This window comes from Culex pipiens, chromosome 2, assembly GCF_016801865.2.
Source record: "Culex pipiens pallens isolate TS chromosome 2, TS_CPP_V2, whole genome shotgun sequence".
Taxonomy (NCBI): Eukaryota; Metazoa; Arthropoda; class Insecta; order Diptera; family Culicidae; genus Culex; species Culex pipiens.
In genome coordinates this window covers 33,809,499-33,833,744 of record NC_068938.1, presented here as the reverse complement: position 1 = coordinate 33,833,744, position 24,246 = coordinate 33,809,499, and the positions used below count along the sequence as shown (strand labels likewise).

Sequence of the window (24,246 nt, the reverse complement as noted above, 5' to 3'; positions counted from 1 at the left end):
TATTTTTAATGACTTTTTTTAATATTTAGGTGAAGATGTTTGGATTGATTTATTTATATTCAGTTAACACCTCAGAGTCAACTTATCTAACTTTAACTTTTTTTATATGTCGTGAGTTAGATATTGGAAAAATTTCCAAAAGATGGATTCAGGTATCTATTTTTCAACTCCAAAATTAAGCGACTCTCCAAAAGCAAATTCAGAAAATCAATCTATTTGCTATTCGATACCCATTTTGGTGATACTTACTCTTCTTACCACTGGAAGTGAGACCATTCGTTTGAAGGATACAACAATAGTCTGCGAACCAACATTATTGACCAAATCTTGGTCATCAATTTTGCAGTGATTGTCTACGGTTGAAGTGGATTTCTAAATTGTGTAATCAAAATTGATTGGTGCAGCACTCTTAGATATAATTTGAAAAGCAATTTTATTTTTGTATTTGTTTGGAGAATCGAACTCAAAATTTAACATTTTTAAGAATTCAATTGTAACATAAATTAGTTTAACCCTTTCAGGCCCGAATTTTCAAAAAAATATTTTTTAGTCAATGATGGGAAAATGATTCTTATGACCATACGAAAATTATAGGCTAGTTTTGGAAATTTTGATATTTGGGTCATATATGACCCATCAGGCTCGAAAGGGTTAATTCAAGAATTTCCTCTTAATAAATTCACATTTTTGCTTTGTAAATGAATGTTTAGGGCAGTGTTGCAAATGAGTGATAGAAAAGCTATCAATAGATTATCTCTGCACCAAAAATATCCGAGAGTATAGCGGCCATCAATATAGCTGGTGAGATCTCTTCTTGTTTCTCGTGATTCCCAGCGATGTCATTCTCTCTCTCTATCATTCCTCTCCTTATCCTCGACTATGCGCTCTCACTGCTGAGTCTCTCAATCTCTCCGAAAACTTCAATGAGAGAATGTGAGATGGCGATTAGGAGCCGACCACGCATGACGTCCCGTTAAACTGCGTTTGTGAAATTGGTTTTGTAACGGCTTTTGTGGTTAAACGCTGTTGCGGTAGGACGATCGTGGAAGCGGGAATGAGAGAGAAAAGAAAAATGTCAATCGCGAGTGGGTAAACACGAAAACGTGTTCGGTTATGTTCGGCGCTGAGAGTTTCAATGAGGAGAGAAGAGCAGTTGTATTTGAGGCATGAATATTCAGGCGGGATAATTGTAGTTGCTGATAGCTGATATTTTGATATTTTAACAACCCTGGTTTAGGGTAATTATCGTCATCATATCTGATTTTTCTATTTATTGAATAATTGATGATTTCTCCACATTTTTTTAGGGCTGATTATTCAAAAAAGGAGGGCGTCCAATTCGGGAATTCCCGGGGAAAAAATTCAGTGATTTTTTCAAACCCGAAAATTCCAGAACCCCGAGATTTTTTTAAATTATGTCCCGGGAATTCCCTGAATTAAAAAAATATCAATTTTTGATCTGAAAATTCCGATTTGGTTATGGAAATAGGTGAACAGTTGAATACTTAGTAATCGATAAGAATTTCAAAGCATTAAAATTTGTATCAGGATTAATTTGGCTGTTTTTAACAAATCCGCAAAGGGAGCTTTAAATATTTTCTATTTTAAAGGACTTAGGCCGATGCAAATATTTTTCAAAGTTTTTGTTTTGTTGTTTTTTTTGCAACAATAAAAAAATATAAATATTGAAATAACAAGCCAAAGTATTAACAGTTGCATGGAAAAAGTGTTTTAAAATACATTTCACTCTAGTTTAGGTGTTTTGCAATCATTAGTTTTCAAAAAATGTTAGATTTTGTGAAAACTAAGACTTTAGCGAAAAAATTCAAAATTCAAAAGATTTCTAAATTAATCAAAGAAATGTTAAAAATGGTTTTGTACGCAGGGGAATACATTTTAAATTGATTTCAGCTGATTACATTTAAATTTCCAGTGAAATTTTGAAGTTTTTTGAAAAAAAAAATATTTTTATAGTCCCCTGATTTTTCGGCCCAACTATGAAGAGGTGGGGGGGGGGGAGACAATTTAAGTATATTTTTTATTTAAAATTTATTAAAAAATATTGATTTTAATTAATTTTTATCAAGCACTGACATCTGGACAACTTAGGACAAAAGTAACGAATTAAGACAGCTGTTTACGTCGTATTTTCCGTAAATGTTTTTTTTTTTTTTTTGATTTCGGTTAAAACAGGAACAGAACAAAACAATCAGTTCACCGATTTCCTAATTAATTGCTCTAGAAATTCCTGTACCTTTCATACTGTAGTCGATTTTCCAAAGTTGGCGAAAGTGACTTAAAGATAATTTGTTAAATATATAAAATATGCTATTCTTAACTTTTCTAGAATTTTAAATTGGCTGGTAGCATTTAATTTGTTTTTGTTTCTCGTTTAGACAATTCAAAGAAATGTTTAAAGCTTTTTTAGTTAGTAATAAAATAAATAAATATATTTAAATGAAGCTTATTTAATTTGAATTACATTACATTAAAATTGTAGCTCATTTAAAATCCAAAGCACAACAAAGAACAAAAACATAAAAAGTAAGTAAATTTGAACATAACATAGTTGAAAACTATTTGGAAAACATTAGATTTTATCATTCCAAATCTTCATTAAAGTACTTAACAGCTTTAATTTTATTTTCAACAGTGAGTTTTAGAATATATTGCAATTTCATTCGTCAAATTTCACTTTTCCATAAAATTGTCTTAATTTTTTTTGGCCGATGCAAATATTTTCCAAAGTTTTTTTTTCCTCGGTTCTGACCGGGGTCGAGGAGGAGGGGCAACAAAATTAAATAACAATCCATAACTTCATCATTTCCATTGAAAAGGTGTTTTAAAATGCATTTTACTCTAATTCAGTTGTTTTGCAATCATTAGTTTTACAAAAAAAATGTAAGATTTGACGAAAACAAAAATTTTGACAAAAAAAGCATTTTTTCCAAAATTCAAAAGATTTTTAAATCAACCAAAACACGCTTAAAAACGCAGGGGAATGCATTTTAAATTGATTTCAGCTGTTTGCAATTCAATTTCCATTGAAATTTTGAAGCTTAATTTTTTTTTTGCTCCCTGATTTTTCGGGGCAACTTTGAAGGAGGAGACAAAAACTTTAAATAAAATTTGTACCAGCCTTATTCAGAAAAAAATAAATAAGATAAATTTTAAACTTAATAAATAAGTTCATATTTTTTTAAATTCTTAAAACCTTGACGATAAGTAACAGAATTTCTGAATCTACCAGTAGATGGTCTGGCTTCTACATAAAAGCCTTGGATTTAAGTAGTTCTTAGATTCTAAATTTTTATTTTTTTTATTTGGTTGAAACTTCAGCCATGCATTCTCTTTGTCAAAAGAAGCAAATTTAGACTTGTTTTTTCCTCCAAAATATGTATATTTTAAATTTCAGTATGTTTCAGTGGACCTAAAAAAAGCCATCTTTTGAGCAATAGTGCATGATGGTACAGAATCTAGTTCCAGCGGTAGGAATATTTAAAACAAATGAGATTTTTTGAAAAAAATATCTAAAATGTGGTCAAACAATAAAAAAAAGATGATTTGCAATAAAACAGAACTTTACCGATTTTTTGATAAAGTTGGTATCCCGTTTTGGAGTCATTTTTGTATTTCCAAAAATTTTTACATTATTCGTTCATAAAATAGGTCCCGCCTGAGTGGTTCAATCGGACCGCGCACTGGACTCACAATCCAGAGGTTGCTGGTTCGAATCCCGCGGCGGGCGCTCTAAAAGTTCTAAGTGTAAATATGGGTATCCGGCGCCGTCGCTCCGTGCCGTACTCAAATACTTAGGAGCCCAGGGCGGCGAAGTCCTTGTAGTCAAAAGGAAGACACTAGTGGTTGGTACTAGCAATGGTGGCCGACAGCTATAACTTCGTGTTTTTTTTTCGTTGATAAAATAGAATGCCACCCTGGGAAAAATATTTTTTAAGAGCATAGAAAATTTATTGAAATTTTCTCTTTGAGACTTTGACTGATTGTCCGATGTTTCTGAGATACAGCTTTGCTAAAATCGAATCGTCAGATTCATAATTTTTTATATTGATTATTGATTTTCAGTGTTAAAAATTTAAAATTTTTTGAAGTTTTCTTTTGAACATCTTTTAAAGGGTGCACAGCATCCAAGGAAGTTGTTGTCTTCTTATTCAAAATTTGTCAAACTTACGGACCCAATCCTGCATGAATTTTATTCCAAAAAAAAACAGATTTGGTTGTGAATAACATTGAAGACAGTAATTTAGAGAATGAATAAAAAATCATGTCGATAGTTGCCGATAGTTGTCTGTAACAAAAATCTGGGTGCAAAAGCTATGGTTGATGTGTACCGTTAAGATTTAAAAATGTTGCCATAGATATTAAATGAAGAAAGACCTTTTCTAAAGTTATGCTTGATTTTAATTTTTTAAATAATAGTTCACAAGATATTCAATTTCGATGGTTAGATTTAAATAATATGGATGAAAATCGTGATTTTGCATATATCAAGTACCTATAATAATAATATAATATATATGCTATAATAGTTTCAAATTTGAGCTTGATCAGAAAAAGGTGATGTCACTATATTACCTTTTTGTGTTCGATTGAAGTGGAATGACCCTGACCCCTTTTGTATTCATAAATTTGTTTTTGAAGGCTATTAACGATGAACTCTTCGCTTCCAGCATAGAACTGTTCAATACCAGCGTTCGGCAACAAAAACCCAACACGTGCTGGCGGTTGTCGAAAAGCTCGCTTGTAAAGTGTTCACCTTTGGGCTATAAATCCAAATATAACACCACCCATTCCCGGCTCACTCTTCATCGTGCCTACCTTTTGGTCCTTCGTGCTCCTGGCGTGTGGCAGTAATTGAGAAATATTGCCAACGGGGGATCGTTTCACGCTGGAAAAACAACAAATCTGACGCCTTCGGACAACCCGGCAGAACACGCCATCGAACACCAACCAAATTGGTCATTTTGTATCAATGCAAATTATCGCTAAGCACATTACACGTCCAGTGGGAGTCGTGGAGGGTTTACCATTAGGCTGAAACTTCAGCAAAATTTTGTGGTACTGATTACATTTCTAATCAAATACGTTAAATCTACATAATTGATTACGATTTTTGTAATTTTACTTCAAAGTTTCTTTAACGAATCGTACTAATTTTGTGGTTCCTCCAACCTCCCATCCCACCTCAACTCATTTTGACGAGCTCAAATTACACTTTTCCAGCATAATCACCGATTCTTTAGCCTTAACGACTCCGCAATTAGGGATTTTTCCCTTCCCTGGCACAACATTTTCCCAACGAACGAACAACGAACGAGCTCTCTCCCCCTCTTCAGCTGGCTATCGATCTCGAGTCGTTGATTTTCACCGGGTTTTTTCCTCCTCTTGTTCTCCCTCCAGGACATGAAGCTGCGCCAGCTTGTGACGATGGGCTCCCAGGATACGCTCGAGGAGAAAACCGTGACCATTTGCTACGGGGCGGACTTTGTCAACGTGAACTTCATGAACCTGTGCTGCACCCGGAAGGAGATTGCGCGGGTAAGTGCTGTGCTGTGGTGGCGAGAAGTTTGCACTTGAGGCCACCGCCCTCTTGAGGGGGCCGGGTGGTGGGATTGTTTACTTTGGCAGCAGGCCTCCGACGAGTCAATTACTGGGGGCGTTGATTAAGAAGCTCGAAGAAGGTTGAGCAAATGGTTAAATTTAATTTTATTTACGTTTGAACGAGTGCAAACAGTGGAAATGAGTTCAAAATTGTGCGTTTTTTTACGATTTTTATTTTTTTTATTCATGATTTTTCAGTGCAGGCCACATCTTTTGAAATATTTTGAAAGGAGGTTTTTTTTAAAAAAAATTACAGATAAATAGTTTCGAGAAAAAAAAACAATAACGCCACCCAAGTTGTAACTTTTTTGACATCGTCATCTAGAACTCGCATCTGCCGTGCGGCAATATCATTCAATCTGTCGCTGTGATGATCGACATCCACCATAAATACATTTTATCCTACTAGATACTTCCACTGATTGATAGCACCAGCCGAGGGCAGACTGCTGCTTCTGCTTGTTACCATATCGTCTTTATTGATATGAAAATGTAACGAGCTTTATCGTCATCCTATTCAGTATCGGCATGGCCTGGGTATAACGGGAAAAATGACACGCAACATGTGGTGAAATTGTTCGGTCTTGTTGGACAGGGCACACGATTATGCTCGTTTACGTGGCATGCAATGAGGGAGGGATTGATATTTTAGTTGGCAGTAGCTTCGATGATGTATTGCTCTCTAATTGCACGGCAATATCGCGTCACTCAATTTGATAACGGCTCTGATTGACATCGCGATTAGCGTTTGGGAATTTATGGTAAATTTTATTCGATTCATTACATAAACTAGCCAGCTTCCAAAAGATTAACAATTAAAGCTGTTTCCTCAACTGGTCAGTTGCTTCCGGAAATTGTTTTACCAAATTAGTTCTGGTATGCCCTTTTGTCCAAACATCGTTTGCATCGTTGTTGATCGAACTTCTAATCTAGACTCGGTAAGGGACCATCCATAAACCACGTGGACACTTTTTTGAAATTTCATATCCCCCCCTTCACCCCTCGTGGACAATTTCCATACAAAACAAATCTTTTTTATAACGTCATGGCAAAACCGCTCTTTTTTAGGAGCCGCTCATTTTCGTTCGCTCTTTAAAAAGAGCCGCTCTTTTGAACGGCTCTTTCGCTCTTTTTCAAAATTTGGATGAAAAGGGTTTTTTCAAGAATCTTGTGATTTTGTAAGTTATTTCACATTGAACTTCTATAAATTAGGCCGTACCAAATATTTTTTGAAGTTTATGTCCCTGAGCTCTGACCAAATCGCAAAAAAATAATACACGTCCCCATCAGTTGCATTCATTAGTTTTCAAAATATCGAAGTATGATGAACTTTTTTTTAAGCCAAAAAGTAAACTTTTGTTTTCAGTTGATAAGACTTCTATTTCCATTGAAATTTGATAGTTTTTTGAAAAAAATATTGTTTTGCCCCCTGATTTTGCGGACCGATTTTGAAGGGGAGGGGTGACATAAACTTTGAAAAATATTTGTAGAAGCCATATTTGATGAAAAAAAAAATAAAGCTGAAAACGAAAAGATGCCCTTGAAAACCATTGGTCTTGGTGGTATCTATGTCAAGATTTCTACTCAAAACTGAACATTCGAGTAATTGAATGACATCCAAACTTAAATCTAGGATGCTGAAAAAATTGCTTTTCATTTTAAAATTGCGTTTATTTCTGCAAGAATTGAACTAATGCTGATATTTTATTTGGAGAAAATATTCTGTGAACTCTTCTCTACATTCTGATTTAATAGATAAATTCTATAAACGATAATGTTCAATCGCACAAAATGATTATTTTTTCCAAAATCTCTCAAATATTCAGTAGATTTTTGGTAATATTTGACAAATTATGCTATTTGAAATTCTCAAATTTGTATTCCGGCATTACTTTAATGTACACTCAGTTTTACAATGAAAAGTTTATTCCATTTTGTTCAGAAAATCATTTACTTTTGGTGTAAAGTTTATATGTTTATAAGCATTGAAATTTTTGACATTGTATTTTCAATTCTCAAAAACAAATTTAATACTACAATTTTTGGAAATTCAATAAATTATATTTATAACAAAAATCATGCCATATTGAAACGGTTCTTTCAAAAGACCGGAGTTTAAAAAAGAACCGCGGTTCTTTTTTTGTGAGCCACGGTTCGTTCGCTCTTTTCAGTGAACCGGCTCTTTGAGTGGTTCACTCTTTTTTTGGCCCACCTCTACTTAGTAGCATATCATATTTGTTATAGCTGGCAAAAAATCATGTAATAAGTTGGAAATGTAGAAATATCACCAGGATGTAGAATAAACAGTCAGTTTTAAGAGAATGCATGCAAAATATGTCTTTTCAAACAATTTTTCATCAGAATTTGAAAATTAAAATGACTTGTTGTGCTTCGAATCCCGGACACTGATAAAGGCTGATTCGAAATCCGGACACTTTTGCTTCGAATTCCGGACACTCGATTTCGCTAATGAATTGCACAAATTTGGATTGAAATGTTAGTGAATTCGAATCATGACGTTATGGAGCGTGGGCAATCGCTGTACCCCCCCCCCTCCCCCTCCCTAAGGTGTCCACGTGGTTTATGGATGGTCCCTTATTCATGTGAACGAAGTACATCACAAGAATAATCCAGATCAATTTTATTCACAAGATTGCTATTTTGTCTTTCTTTAAAAAAGAATGTTTTGAAGAAAGTCAAAATTTTAACGTGTTGATATCGAACTCTTGAGTCAGATTCAAGAATCAATTAAAAAAAAAATGTTTGTTTGTTGAAAAGGTTTCATCTAACTTCTAAGCGAATTTGCTTCACACTTTCATCCTCACATATGGTGCAAAATGCTCCTTTCTGTATGTGAGTGGAATTGTCTCCATCAGACCGGGTAACCAGCTTGTGTCGAAAGACGATCCATTCACGCCAAAGTATGCCCCTAAGACTGCGGTAGTACTCTGATAATGACTAGAACCACATGAAACCGTCTACTCTATTGCTCTCCTGATAGTGTTGGTATCGGTTTTTGTTTGCTAATGTCTTTCGCACACACAATGTGGGGAAATTTTATTAAGTGTTGTCACGTTGCGGTAGGACATTCTTGCTGTTTCGCTAGATGAGATGAAATAACGGTTCAATGTTCAAACAGGGTTAAAATGCATTCAATAAAAAATGCACACGTTTTTTAAAGAATATAGTACGCCATTTTATAAACCTCTAATGCCTCACCTTTTGACATTCGATTTCTATCCTGAGCAGCGATGGAATAATCATCATCAAAAGAAAAGCATTGGACGTTCATCAAGAGAAAAAATCCGAAGGGAGCATGGCTCTCCTCTCTCGCACACAAAAGATCGGTAAAAGGAATCTAAAAAAATCATCATTTTGATTATTCGGTGAAACATCTTATTCACTACTACCCTTGCAAGTGTAACGTCACACGTCGAAAAATTACCTGTCACATTTTGTAGATGGGCAATGTGTGTAAACAAAGTTAAATAAATGATTTTAAGTTGTGCTGACAAGAAAATTCACAAAAAATTATCAGCAGATTTATTTTCTTGGAGAATTTCGAGAGCGATTATCTTTTGCGTGATTTGCCTTCTCTCTCTTTCGCGGGTGAAAAAAGTTCGCCAGCGAAACTGTTTTTTTTTTGCAAGTATTCCATCCCTGATCCTGAGATATTCAATATACAGTCATGCCCCGGTTTTGCACCGTTCAGCTGCCTCGGCTAAGCACGGCCCAGTGCTTAACTGAAGCAAAGAGCATATGGGATTTAAGCTATACGGGAGACATTGGCGATAGTCCTATGAAAAATCATCCAAGCTTCAAAAAATTATAGTGTTTTGGAATCGGAATGATGTCAGCTATTCATTGCAATTATAATTACAAGAAAATTTTCACAAAATAAGTATTTTTCCTGTATTTTGAATTTGCAATGTTGCTCAAAAATACTCAATATTATATTTATTGCAATATAGGTATCAAACGATCAGATTTTTTTCATACATTTCTAATCTAATAACAACATTTTTTTGAAAATACTCAAAATTTTCACAAAACTACGTATTTTCAAAAAAAAAATACTCAAAATTTCAGTTTTTTTACAATATGGGTATCAAATAATTGAGATTTTTTCATACATTTCAAATACAATAACAAATTTTTTTGAAAATACTCCAAATTCTCACAAAACCACGTATTTTCGAAAAAATGCTAAAAATTTTCAGTATATGCAATATTGGTGTCACACGATCGGGAATTTTAAATACGTTTTGGTAGTGAGAAAAGATATTTTTTTTTTTGAAATTCTTTAAATTTCCACAATTCTTCCACAAAATTTCCGATAGTTTGATACCAATATTGCAATAACTGAAAATTTTAAATATTTTTTCAAAAAATAAACTAGTTTTGTGAAAACTTTGAGTATTTTCAAAAAAATGGTATAACATTCAAAATGTATAATAAATCCCGATAATTTGATACTAATATTGTAAAAAACTGAAATTTTGAGTATTTTTTCGAAAATTCGTAGTTTTGTGAAAATTTTGAGTACCTAAAAAAAAATTGCTATAGCATTCGAAATGTATGATAAATCCCGATAATTTGATACTAATATTGTAAAAACTGAAATCTTGAGCAATTTTTTCGAAAATTTGTTATTTTGTAAAAATGTTGAGTATTTTCAAAAAAATCTTATTATATTCGACATGTTTGATAGAATCCCGATCATTTGTTACCCATATCGTAAAAACTGAAATTTTGAGTATTTTTCAAAAAAACATGGTTTTGTGAAAATTTGAGTATTTTTCAAAATATTTTGTATTACAATCGAAACCTATGAAAAAATCCGATATTTTGATATCCGTATTGTAAAAAACTGAAATTTTGAGTATTTTTTTTTTTTCAAAAATACGTAGTTTTGTAATATTAAAAAAAATGATATTACATTCGAAATGTATGAAAAAACCGGGTCGGGCAATATGGGACAATTATTTTGAGGTTTCTTCAGAGAAAAAAAAAATGCATTTTCAAAATACAGGACAAAAAAGTCTTTTTGGGAACATTTTCATGAAATTATAATTTTAATAGATAGCTGCCATCATCTCGATTCCAAAACACTATATTTTTATATTTGCATGATTTTTCATACGATTATAGCCAACGTCTCCCATATAGCCAAAATGCCATAAGCTCTGTGCTTCAGTTATGCACGACTCGGTTTTGCATCCCCCATATGCGGTGCTAAACCGAAAAATGATCGTGCATATGGGCCAAATTGAGTAAAGAACGACATATTGTGCAGCATACAATGCCTCACCGTTTGACCATTGAGAAAGGTTCTCAGTAAAACCCGAAAAAAACTAAGTGCACACACCCTGGCAATTGCTGTGAGTGCGACAACTGACCAAAGGAATTTCAGGTCAGAACGCGTTTGACACACGTACATGCCCGACTATTGTTAACAGTTTTAATTATAACTTGGGACTCCAGCAACCAAATTGTACCAAACTTCAGGACAATACACATAATGGTCAACCAAACAAAACGTGTTTGTTATTGTTCACATTCACGGAGAAAAAAGTGTTCTTAAAATCGTGAACAAGCGTTCATGAAAATGGGAACCTCGAACAAAGTGTTCAAATTCCGTGGTACGATTTTGAAAACGTACCATGACACATGAACGCTTGTTCACGATTTTGGGATCTATTTTTTCTCCGTGTTGCGAGCTATTATTTTTGGTTATTCAAGGACAATCATTTAAACGCGTTTTTCTCGAAACATTAAAAAGCGACGTGCGACAAGATAGCACGACAACGTCAAAATGAGAATTGATGTACAGGTCTCTGGAACAGAAATCTGAATAATTAAAGAAATGATAAATGTTCATGCTAGAAGTTACTCAAAATGGAAACGGAACGATTTTTTAAAAATATTTCCCCTCTGACGAACTGAAAACAATCAATCCTCCAAAGCTGACCTGAAAACCTTCCTTCCTATGGGTAAACTTTACCTTTTTTTTGCCTTACAATATCACTGCAAGCTCACAGAAAAAACGCTCGGGGGGTGGCAAAATAAAGGGAAAAGAAAAACTTTTGCTTTGCTTTCCAGTTAAACTTTAGCCATTTGGTGGAGCCGCCAAGCGATTGGATGGTAAAGTTTTCCCCGAACTTCCGTTAAATCGCGAAATAATTGGTAGCGTTTTAGTTTTCGCTTTGTGCAAATATGTTCTGGTGTGCTCTTCGTTGGAAGCTAGTTTTTCCTGGTCAATCTGAACAAGCCAAACGCTGCTGGATGGACGGCAAAAAATATATGGGCTCCATCAAGCATTAACCGACCGAGAGTTGCTGGACAAAGTGGACGCACGTACTGGGGCAGGGTGTGCAGGGCCGTAACAGGCCAATAAAATAAACTGTTTACATGGTGCTAAGTGGCGTGCAAGAAGCGTTACTTTGGAAGGTCAAAGGCAAGTTTAGCGCACATTTTGGCTATTGGCAACAATTTAGCACTCTTTTTATAGTTCTTTTACGTGGAGGTGCGATAAGGAAACAATGTTATTGGATGAAAATAAATGCTTTTGCTCCTGCTGATTGAGCTGAATTACGATTGAAAATATTGAATGTGTCAAGTCGCTTGGAATTTTTTGATTTTTTCTTTGAATAATATTTTAAAAGAAACGTGGTTTGATAGTAGCTCCGTAAAACAACACGTTCCACCACTTCTTTTGGCACCCTCGTCAACAACGTTCATCCTCAGCACAAATACCCGAGTCCAAGTTTCGCTTCACATTGATAAATATTGATCAAGGTGTCAACCGTAATAGTTTACTTTTCACGGTAGAGCGTTCCTAGCCCAACAAAGTTTGCACAGGTTTCCAGCAAATGTAGGCCGACAATGTAATCACTTCTCATAAACGAGCGAGGGATTTGCACGGAAAATAACGACGGTGATTTTTGGGGGTCTTTGGATTTCCAAGCGCAACGTAGTTTCTGGAAAATCCCTCCCACTTATCGGAGCTTTTCGCTCGGATCCTCTCTGTCTCTGTTTGTGTCTATAGTTTAGAGCAGCACATGGAGAGCTCTAGACGAGGAGGCAGTGTAAGTGACACAAACTTCGGAAGCCGGCAATTGTATTAGGATATTGAATTTTATACCGACAAGTGGCTGGGAAGATCCTTCGTCACTGCTCACACGTCGCGCAGCCGGCTTTCTGGCAGGTAATTAAATTTGATTAAGAAATAAAGTGTTGACACTCTTAAGGTTTGCTTTCTGGCGTGTGTGTGCCTTTCCAGATGTGGCTTCGTGGAACACTTAGAGAAAGGTGTGCTGCTAATCGTCACTCACTGTCACGGTATTTTGCACACGTGGCAAATAACTCTCCCCGGATGCTGTGGAGGGAAGCAGGAAGGGAATTATATTATAACTAATTAATTTTTCGCTGGCTCAGCTGCTTGCAAAAGGAGATGAGTTTCCATTTTGGAACGATGTTTGCTTTATTTCAGGTGTACGGTGAAGTACAATTAATGATTTCGAGCTAGCGATAAGATTATCGTATGCTCATCAGGGTGCTCCACAAGCGGAAAACATTTTTTTTTTTTTTGGGTTATTTTTAAGCATCGGTGTAAACTTTGAGCAAAATTGGTTAAGATTAACCCATTAATACTTGAACCTAAAGCTGGTGTAAAATTTTTGTTTAGTACAAAAATGTCATTTTTAATCGCTAATAACATTTTAGGATCGAGTTTTACACAATAATTGGCATATTCGACGAAGTTGTAGATCATTGAATTTCCATTAAGAATCTCACCTTTGAGAATATTTGAATGAAAGTAGCGCGACGTACTGACAAAACCGTAAGCTAATTGATTGTTCATACATTTTTGCTATTTTTTCCCATTAATACTTTACCCTTGAGTATCTATGGGTAAATGTTTACCGATTTTGCTCTTAATTGACACAGAGTCTTGAAATATCTCAAGGAACAATATTCAGCCTGTCTAGAGAGGTTTTGAAAAAAGTTCCATACTCTGGATACCCTAATGCTCATTTAAATTTTTTCACATTTTTTGAATGTTTTATTATTTGATCATACAGTTGGCTCTCTGGCTGTCGATCTTCACGATATCAATATTTCTCTAGCTGTAAATGTTTTTTTAGTACCTTCAAGTAGCATGCTTTGATTTTTCGTTCTATAATTTCCGTAGTAATTCTCTACGTTTTAAAAAATCGACTACTTCCGCATTTTTTTGTATTTGAATAAAACTTTTTCAATACTTTGCATTTTTTTCTATACATTTTTCGGGCTGGTCATGATTTTCACATAAAAAATAACTGATTTTGTTTCGATGCCCATCACTTTAATTCGGTGTCTTTTATCATAAAATATTTAACGTCATTCTATTGCAAATTGGTTTTTGTATTCGATAAGATTTTTGAAATTTTGTTTGAAAATTTACAAAAAAAACATGTTTGTAAAATTAAAGTTGATAAAATTAGAAATTTTTACATAAAAATCATTTTTTCACATTCAAATCGAACCAATAGTTTCCGTGAAATCGTCAGTTGAAAATAACAGGCTAATTAGGTGTCACTCAGATAAATTCATTATCATCGATTCAAGTTCTATGTGACGCTGTATCTCAGAAGCTAATTGCTAGATTTTTCAAGTTAAAATTATTGGGAATTTTCTCATATTTTCTGAAATATTTTTTTCATGTGTGCTTTTCTTTCAAGAAGTGTTTTTAAAATGCAAAAAACGAAAAGAAATCGAAAATTGAAAACGGAACACTGTATCAAAAAAAAAAATGGCAAGGTATTTTTTGATTTTAAATTCGATTGAGATTGGAAAATGTTTCTTATAGTTTTTTTTCATTAAATATATATTTAAGAAATAGTATTTTGTCCAAAAATTCAAGTCTCCTTAATCAGATTTTACACCATCACTCACTATGGCTCAGAAGATTTTTTTTTCTAGTTCCATATCGAAAAATGTCGAGTATTAGTAAATACATACGTTGTGGAAATAACTATATCTTTTAGTGATAAAAAGTTAGATTTAATAGTAAATAACAAATGTTCCGAAAAGTCCTAATCAATAAAAATAAATATGATTTTCAAGATACAGAATTCCATACATTTACATACCATACAAGCCCCCAAAATTTTATGGAAAAACTAATAATGCAGAATTACTTCTTTCATATGGACAAAGTCTCATCCAAATAAAAAAAAACTACTCAATCGTTATGCTTCTGTAAATCTAAAAGTCGACCTATTTTGTCTAAAAATTGACGTCTTTTTTCGAAGAATAGTTTTAAAACAATCAAATTAAAAAAGGCTTCAAGTTACCGTGTTGATCTAAAATGGAATGATCTTTTTGATTTAAAATGGAAAATAGACGCTTAAAAAGGCACAGAAAAGGAAGGCGACTTTGATGCAACTTCAGGTAAAATCGTTGATTCGTCATTAAGTTTAGTAAATCAGAGTTTAAAATCGTCTCATATTCAAACCCCAAGACCCGCATTTTCATTGAATTTTATTTTCAGGGAAAGGTAAAGCAGCCATCGAGAATTTACGGGCTAAAAAATTGTAACTTTGAGTTTTTGAATCTTAAAACATAAATCATAATCTAAATAATGAAGTTTTTTTTTATATTTTGATGTTATTTAGATTTTTTACTACTACTTAAACTACTTAAAGTTGTTTTTTAGCTTAGATTTGACTGATATGATGATTGAGGTATTTTAAGTGTCACGAGATCACCACATGTTGTCAGATGACGGTAAACTACCCGGGCGGAATATGACGGAAACGGAATCGACGTAACACCTTATAATGTGGCCCTCTTAAACCTTGCGGTTTCGTCAACGGATCCACAGGCGTGTATCGTTCTTTTTGCGACAAGACTCCGCCTCCCGGGTCTCCTAAGTGTGAAGGTATGGGCACGGGGAGAGGGCACCGAATACCTATATTTACACTTAGAATTTTTTTGCGTCCGCCCCGGGATTCGAACCGGCGACCTCTGGATTGTGAGTCCAGTGCGCGGTCCGATTGATCCACACAGGCAGACAGGAATATGAGTTGGTGGCGATAACTTCGAACTATCTTGGTTTGTTTATTCGCATCTTGCTGTCCCGGGCAGAAAGTCGCATCATGAAACGAACAAAAAAATAAGTTGAGTTGTTTTTGATATCATGGCATGTTTGATATTTGTTCCAAAAACTCTTAAAATGCGCGCCGAAATCTATGTTCCTTTCTATGTTTGTGGACCTTTTAGCATCAGATGATAAATTTTCATTTTCTCATGATATTACCGGACTTAGAAAAAAATCGAAAGCCGAATTAGTTTGGGACTTAGAAAAAAAATTGACCTCTTTATCATGAGATGATATTATTTTGTTTTATCATGTTTTCACTGGACTTAGCAAAATTTCGAAAGCCAAATTATTTTGGGACTTAGAAAAAAATTCGAAATCTTTATCATGAGATGATATTATTTTGTTTTATCTTGTTTTTGCTGGACTTAGCAGAATTTCGAAAGCCAATTTATTTTGGGACTTAGAAAAAATTTCGACCTCTTTATCATGAGATGATATTTTCTAGTTTTATCTTGTTTTTGTTGGACTTAGCAAAATTTTCACTCCTCGACAAAATTTCACTTTTCCTACACTTAGAATATTTTTGAAAACCCTGGATTATGAGATGATTTATAAAGTTAATTTTTTTTCAAGCGGGACTTAGCTAAAATGGCAGTTTTGTTAATGGACATTTTTATTGTGTTTTTTTTACTTTAATTTACTTTAAATACACTAGTTAAACTAATCACATTAAAAAGTATTTTACCGCATATAAAATTTCATCGCAAAGCGCAAAAGTGAGCCCACGCGCTCGCTCACTCTCTTTTCTCTCTTCTTTCGTTCACTGGTCGCACGCAACGCGCGCGACCTGTCGTGACAGGAATCGGCAATCGGCAGACAGACAGCTTTTGCGTTCGTGACGGGCTGGTTTGTTTACGTTTTCGCGCAGTAGTTTTCGGCGGATGAATTATAGTCCGCGAATCGCCGCGGGTTGTGAGTACGTTCTGTGGCCGAGGGAGTGTGTGTTCGTTCGTTCCGTGGCGTTCGGGAGCCGTGATATGTTGTGGTTAAGTGATTGTTTGTGTTTTTGTGGCTGGGGGGCGAAGAAAAAGTTTCGCTCCGTGTTGACGGGTGCAAGGAAAGTTTCGGCCAAGCCGCTGCCCCAGAAAAGTAATCCTCTTGCTCAAGATGCTGCTGTGGATTAACGAGGAAAGGATTTTGGCGGTACACCAGGACAAGGACAAGGGTTTGTTTACGTTTTTGGTGCAGTAGTTTTCCACTGATTAACAACAGCCTGCGAATCGCCGCGGGTTGTAAGTGCGTATTTTGGCCGTGGGAATGTGCGTTCGTTGGTGTCGTTTTATGTGAGAGTTGCGAATTGTTGTTATTTATGTGAAAGTTGGTGTTTTTGTGGCTCTATGAAAAAAAAATTACGTTAGCTAAATCCTCCTGCCTACATGCCGCTGGTCATCGTTCCTCCTCCTCCTCCTGCCGCTGCTGTTAAGACGTGGATTAACGCCGGAATGATTTTGGCGAATTTGACAGTTTTCGGTGGAGGAAAACAGCAGTGTCGATTTGTTTTGGTTTTTGTCGTCGGGTCATCAGAATCGCGATTTGTGGGAAAACCGTATTTGATCCGTGTGTTTTCGCGAGTGTGCGTGTGATTGTTTACGTTTCTGCATCATGGTGGTGATTGGGGACTGGACGTGACACTGTGACATTGTTTCTATCGTTTTGGAGTGTCAGCGACAGAAGGATGAACCTTCCTCTTGTGATTCCGGAGGAGGTGATTCAATTGAGTGGCTCGAAAGCAGTTTCACGGAGGAGGATGAGTCTACCTGAAGTGACTACAGATGTTGGTCCTACTAGTCAAGCCGACAAATATTTTTCGACGATTTTTTAAAATTCAGATAAGTATTGCTTGTTTTCTTTTTCTTTGTTTACTATTGAATTTTTAATTATTCCATAAATTTTGTTTGAGAATTGATGCTTTGTGTTTTATTTTCTCTTACAGATCTACTAACGGGCATTTTCTGGACATTCGGCTTCTAGAATTTTGTTTACTTTGACCAATCAGCTGCAAAAATGGATTGTGCTGCAATCATATGCTCTCTGGATTGATTGGATGAGGATTAACAAGGTATGTACGAGAATTATTATTTCAAAGTGAACCTATCACTTCAGTTTAGAAATTCTTTCAAACATTTCAATGTTTGTTTAGCAAAGTTCAGTTTTTCATTCTGTTATTTATGCTGATTTTGAATACACATTATTGACTTTTGACAGATTGATATAAAATTCTTAAAATACATTATTTATTGATAAGGCTATTGCATATATTTTTTAGTTTCTTTCCTTTAAAGACCATATTTTTGTTTATTTTTTTTGTTTGGGAATTTTATAAATTTAAATGTTTGTATAAGACCGAGCCACGTTGCCCAGTTGTAACGCTTCCGCCTTGACAATATTTACAAATTTCTACACTTTCAAATAGGTTTGCTAGAATTTCAGGAAAATTTTCAGCGGCTAATGCAAATAAATTAGTGCATTATTGATTTGTTTAGTTCAATTGTACAGATTTTTCTTGACTTGGCTTTACAAAAAGTTTGATTTGTTTTAATATTGTTAGTAGTATGCAATTTTGGATGTAATTTTTTGTTGCCCCCTGATTTTTCGGGCAAACTTCGAAGGGAGGAGTGACAAAAACTTTAAATAAAATGTGTACCGTAAACTGGGGTGACTTTGATAGCCTGGGGTGACATTGATAGAAATTTGATTTGGCCACTAATTTTGATACATCCAATGTAACAGTCTCATTTATGCATATATGTTCGATAATAAGCTATCCATTGATGCTTACATACTCAAAATTCTCAAAAATGTTTAGATATTAATTTGACGAGCATTTGAAAAACCTATCAAAGTCACCCCGGGCTATCAAAGTCACCCCAGTTTACGGTACCAGCCTTACTTATTCACACTAAACTTTGAATTAATTCGAATTATACGGCAAATGATATGTATACAGCAATTCCCCACGAAATCAGCATGATTCGAAAAAAAAGTTCTCCGATCGGGCTCAAAATTTTTCTGGGGGATCCTTGGCCGAAATAATTCGACCCGTATTTTTTTGTTTGGCCATTAGGGTGACCTACGCCGTGTTAGGGTGGTTCGAAAAATGGCAATTTTCGTCGATTTTCGCAAAAACCACTTTTTTCAAAAAATCATATCTCCGCGCCATTTCATCCGATTTTAGCTGTCCTAGACGCAAATGAAAGGTGATTAGTTTGGCTATTTGGGAAAAATAGTAAGAAGTTTCAAAAATCTAGCTCAACATTTGAAAAGGTTGAATGAAAACATAAAATGCTGTTTTGAAGGTCTCGGGACCAAAGAGCCTATGTCTGAAAATATTTTTATCAGATTCCTCAGAAAATTTCACATAACATATCAAAAAATGGTGCAGTTATGTTTTCGATACACTGAGATACGAATTTTTGAAAATAAAAACTGGGGTTTTCGACGCGCCACGCGCAAAAATGGGAAAATGACGAAAACGGGAAAAAATCAACTTTTTTCACTAAAACTGCGATACCTTAAAAATTTCAGCGATGACCTATACATGTTAAAATACCAAAATTTTCGTAATTAAAAGACGCAACTTTTGGTCCCATGGTTTTCGTGGGGAGTTGCTGTATACAAATATTTTAAAAAATTTAGATTGTCATTATGTTTAGTCTTCCAGCCGATTGTTTGCTAGAGTTTTTAATTTTAGGCTTATTTAATAAAAATAAATTTTACTAGAAAATCATATTATATCATTAAATTAATTTGTTTTATTGAAATACAATTGAAAAACAGTCTATATGAAACTTATATTTTCTTACTGTGTATTACGCTTTCTAAAGCAACCAAATTATTACAGAAAAAAAAATATCTGGAAACATCACAACTTGTTATGATACTTTTATGTTTTTGTATGATATTTTTCGCCCAATATTTTTCCAGGAAAAAAATGAACTGGTCGGGATAATTTTATGTTTATGGATGATATTTTTCCGCACCATAGCATGATAATTTGAAGTTTCCAACACGAACTTAAGTTGATAATTTTTTGATATGCGTAGAGTAAATTATGTTCGCGTTTATGTTTGATTAACTCTTAACTGGAAGTTAACAGGTACTTGACATGTTTGTGTTTTTGCGAACATGACAAGTTTTCAGGAAGATGTAACTTTTGAAACCGACTGCGTATCATGGAAAGTATATTCCATGATCATACTGCATTATCTACAGTTGATATTGAGGTGTTAGTGGTAGTTTTTTTGGGAGTTTAGAAACATGATAAATTATTTTGATGTTTATTTTTGCTTTGAACCAAAAATTCGGAAAAATCGACGAAATTACAGGAAATTTTTGTCCGATTTTTACAAAAAACATCAGTTTGTTCCTAAAATAATGTCCCTAACAAAACGTCTTCATTGAAATTTTGAAATTCGAAATTCGGTTTTTAATAATTATTGATATACCCCCTACAAAAATCGTTCCGGCACTTAGAAAATTTACGGGATCCGTATCACGACAAGATTTTTGGTAGATTTTTTTTTGATTTTTTGGACTTAGCAAAATTTTGGCTTTCGACCAGTAAAATATTTCCAACACTTAAAATTTTTCGAGAACAGGAAACTGAAAAAAAATTGGGACTTAGAAAATTTTTGGGAGTTTAGAAACATGATAAATTATGTTGATGTTTATTTTTGCTTTGAACCAAAATTTCGGAAAAATCGTCAAAATTACAGGAAATTTTCGTCCGATTTTTACAAAAACATCAGTTTGTTCCTAAAATAATGTCCCTAACAAAACGTTTTCATTGAAATTTTGAAATTCGAAAGTTGGATTTTAATAATTATTGATATACCCCCTACAAAAATCGTTCCGGCACTTAGAAAATTTACGGGATCCGTATCACGACAAGATTTTTGGTAGATTTTTTTTGATTTTTTGGACTTAGCAAAATTTTGGCTTTCGACCAGTAAAATATTTTCAACACTTAAAATTTTTCGAGAACAGGAAACTGAAAAAAAATTGGGACTTAGAAAATTTTTGGGAGTTTAGAAACATGATAAATTATGTTGATGTTTATTTTTGCTTTGAACCAAAATTTCGGAAAAATCGTCGAAATTACAGGAAATTTTCGTCCGATTTTTACAAAAACATCAGTTTGTTCCTAAAATAATGTCCCTAACAAAACGTTTTCATTGAAATTTTGAAATTCGAAAGTTGGATTTTAATAATTATTGATATACCCCCTACAAAAATCGTTCCGGCACTTAGAAAATTTACGGGATCCGTATCACGACAAGATTTTTGGTAGAATTTATTTGATTTTTTGGACTTAGAAAAATTTTGGCTTTCGGCTAGTAAAATATTTTCAACACTTAGAAATTTTTCGAGATGAGGAAACCGAAAAAAAATTGGGACTTAGAAAATTTTTGGGAATTTGGAAACATGATAAAATATGTTGATGTTTATTTTTGCTTTCAACCAGAATTTCGGAAAATTCGTCGAAATTACAGGAAGTTTTCGTCCGATTTTTTAAAAAACATCAGTTTGTTCCTAAAATAATATCCCTAACAAAACGTCGTCATTGAAATTTTGAAATTCGAAAGTCGGTTTTTAATAATTATTGATATACCCCTTACAAAAATCGTTCCGGCACTTAGAAAATTTACGGGATCCGTATCATCATCATCCAAGATTTTTGGTAGAATTTATTAGATTTTCAGGACTTTGTGAAATTTTTGCTCTCAGCCAGAAAAATTATTTTGATAAGAAACATTACCAGGCTTTTTGAAATTTTACTGTGGATTTTTGGACTTATGCAATTTTAGGAATATTTTCATAAACTTTTATTTTTGATTTAAAAAAAAAATGGAATATAGAGACTTTGGATTTTTCGTGATTTGGAAAAGTATTGTGACATTTTTTTTTTAATGAGTTTTTAAAGTAAAATAATTTTTCAACTTTGAAAAATCTTGTTTTGATGTAAGTGCGTATATTCCTGCAATATTACATATTTGTGAAGAGGAAGAAGGGGGGGGGGTCTGAATTGTGGCGGGGTGCATTAAAAACCAATAAAATTATTTTTGGGATCAAAATCTACTTTATGAACTTGATATGATTTTTGGAAGATTTCAGTTGTTTGCTACTATAAACTCAACTTGATGTGGCATTGTTGGTCAAATAAACTCAACAAGATTTTTCGCAGATACGCCTCGAACAATTTATGTTCGTGGCCATGTTCGGTTATCTCTTAACCATACCCTGGGGTGAACTTGACTTGTTCGTGTTTTTACGAACATGGGTAGATTTTTCCAAAATGCAACTTTCTGCCCGGGTAATTATCCAGCATTCAATGTAAAAATCTAAGCATAAGTGAACTTAAAAAAAATCCTAAAATTTCTCTATTGTTGTGTTGAATTTTCATTTTGGCTTTTCAAAGTTGATATATGTATGCATTTTTTGTGATGGTGAAAACTTATGAATATATGGTACAAATTCAATTCAGCGACACTGTCAAACCTTACCTCCAGTTTGATCGATGGCCTTGCTCACTCACTTGCCACATGGCGCGGTTTTTGCACCGCCTGCAAACATATCAACCATTTTGATCGTCATGAATACAAAAGCTGGAACGTTTCTTTTTTTTTGCTCCGTACAATACTATCGATTTTTGCGGAAACCACGTGACGGTTTGTACATTTTCCGGCAATTGCCAGCGGGTTCCATCCGTTGATGATAATGGCAAATGGTGGTGGTGACTGGTGACGATGACTAACTAACCGACTGGCGGAGTTCATACGATATGGTGGCGCTGGTGGAGGAGGTTCTTCATGCATGAACCAACGCCACTCGGCATAATTAGGTTTGGTTTTTGCGGAGAAAACACCCGGGAGAGCCGGCATCTCCGGGTCGGAAGCCTTGGCCGTCAACCAGTACAAAGGCACGGCAGCTGCTGCTGTGGCGGGAAAAACGCGCTCTGCTGGAAATTCTCTTTCGGTTGACAAATTGTCCTCCGGGCGGGTTCACGTTCGTTTGATATGTGGAGGACAAGACCTCTCCACCGTTTGGAGGGCACAAAAAAAAACGAGTCCTAGAATGATAGGAATTTGTACTTGAACCGGTGAGGTTCATATCGTTGGGAGTGAGTATAATCTCATAAGTGACCAAAGCAACTGCCACACAAATACACTGAGTTACTTATTTCCACGAGGAAAACAAAAAACTTCCAGAACCTGGGGGTGGAATTCTTTGGAAACGTTTGGCATTCCCAGCTGAATCATCTGGGACAGCAAAATAAACAATCATACTCCGAAAAACGTTGTTTGCACATCGGGTCTGTTCCCAGCGCAAGCTAGAGTATAGAAACATTGCTCGCTAGACGACCAAAGTGTGTCAATCTGCCGGCTATTTGTAATTAATTTGCGAAGATCAAAGCGCACGTGCAAATACCAACTTGGTTTCATTTGGTATTCTATGCTGGAACAGGTTTCGGCTGAATGATTATTTCAATCAAGGGACCTAGCTTTTTGTAAAATAACATTTTTGCACTATACATGTTACAAAACTTTTCATGCAAAGGTGATGTGCATGCTTTTTCATGCGATTTTACCATACACACTAAAAAATGGTGACAGATTTTGTGTAAAAAAATTATCAGTTTTACATCAGGAATTGGTTAATTTACATCAGTTTCTGATAAATTTTCATCAGGTTCACATTTTTACTACACATTTTTAAAGTAATATAACTCAAAACCCCAATTTTTTCATCTTCCTTGACTGAACTTTTTTTTGTAGGATTTTTGCAGTGAAATCATATTCTAATATTATTTAAAGCCGCAAATGAGCAATTCTCTACGAAATCGGTCTTTTTTCTTCAATTTTAATTTTTGTATTTTTTAATCCGGCTGAAACTTTTTTGGTGCCTTCGGTATGCCCAAAGAAGCCATTTTGCATCATTAGTTTGTCCATATAATTTTCCATACAAATTCGGCAGCTGTCCATACAAAAATGATGTATGAAAATTCAAAAATCTGTATCTTTTGAAGGAATTTTTTGATCGATTTGGTGTCTTCGGCAAAGTTGTAGGTATGGATACGGACTACACTGGAAAAAATAATACACGGTAAAAAAAAATTTGGTGATTTTTTTATTTAACTTTTTATCACTAAAACTTGATTTACAAAAAAACACTATTTTTAATTTTTTTTATTTTTTGATATGTTTTAGAAGACATAAAATGCCAACTTTTCAGAAATTTCCAGGTTGTGCAAAAAATCACTGACCGAGTTATGAATTTTTTAATCAATACTGATTTTTTCAAAAAATCGAAATTTTGGTCGTAAAAATTTTTCAACTTCATTTTTCGATGTAAAATCAAATTTGCAATCAAAAAGTACTTTACTAAAATTTTGATAAAGTGCACCGTTTTCAAGTTATAGCCATATTTAAGTGACTTTTTTGAAAATAGTCGCAGTTTTTCATTTTTTTAAATTAGTGCAC

The 24,246-nt window shown here is 34.4% G+C and overlaps 1 protein-coding gene across 4 annotated transcripts in view; it reads left to right on the top strand.

Annotated features, from left to right (window-relative positions):
* Window positions 1-24,246, top strand: part of LOC120422037 (1-phosphatidylinositol 4,5-bisphosphate phosphodiesterase classes I and II) — a 213,518-nt gene that overhangs the window by 101,950 nt on the left and 87,322 nt on the right. For all 4 annotated transcript variants that reach the window (XM_052708639.1, XM_052708638.1, XM_052708637.1 and 1 more), the window contains exon 5: window positions 5,419-5,556. In XM_052708639.1, the coding sequence (XP_052564599.1) occupies window positions 5,419-5,556 (138 nt within the window). The remainder of the gene's footprint in view (window positions 1-5,418; window positions 5,557-24,246) is intronic.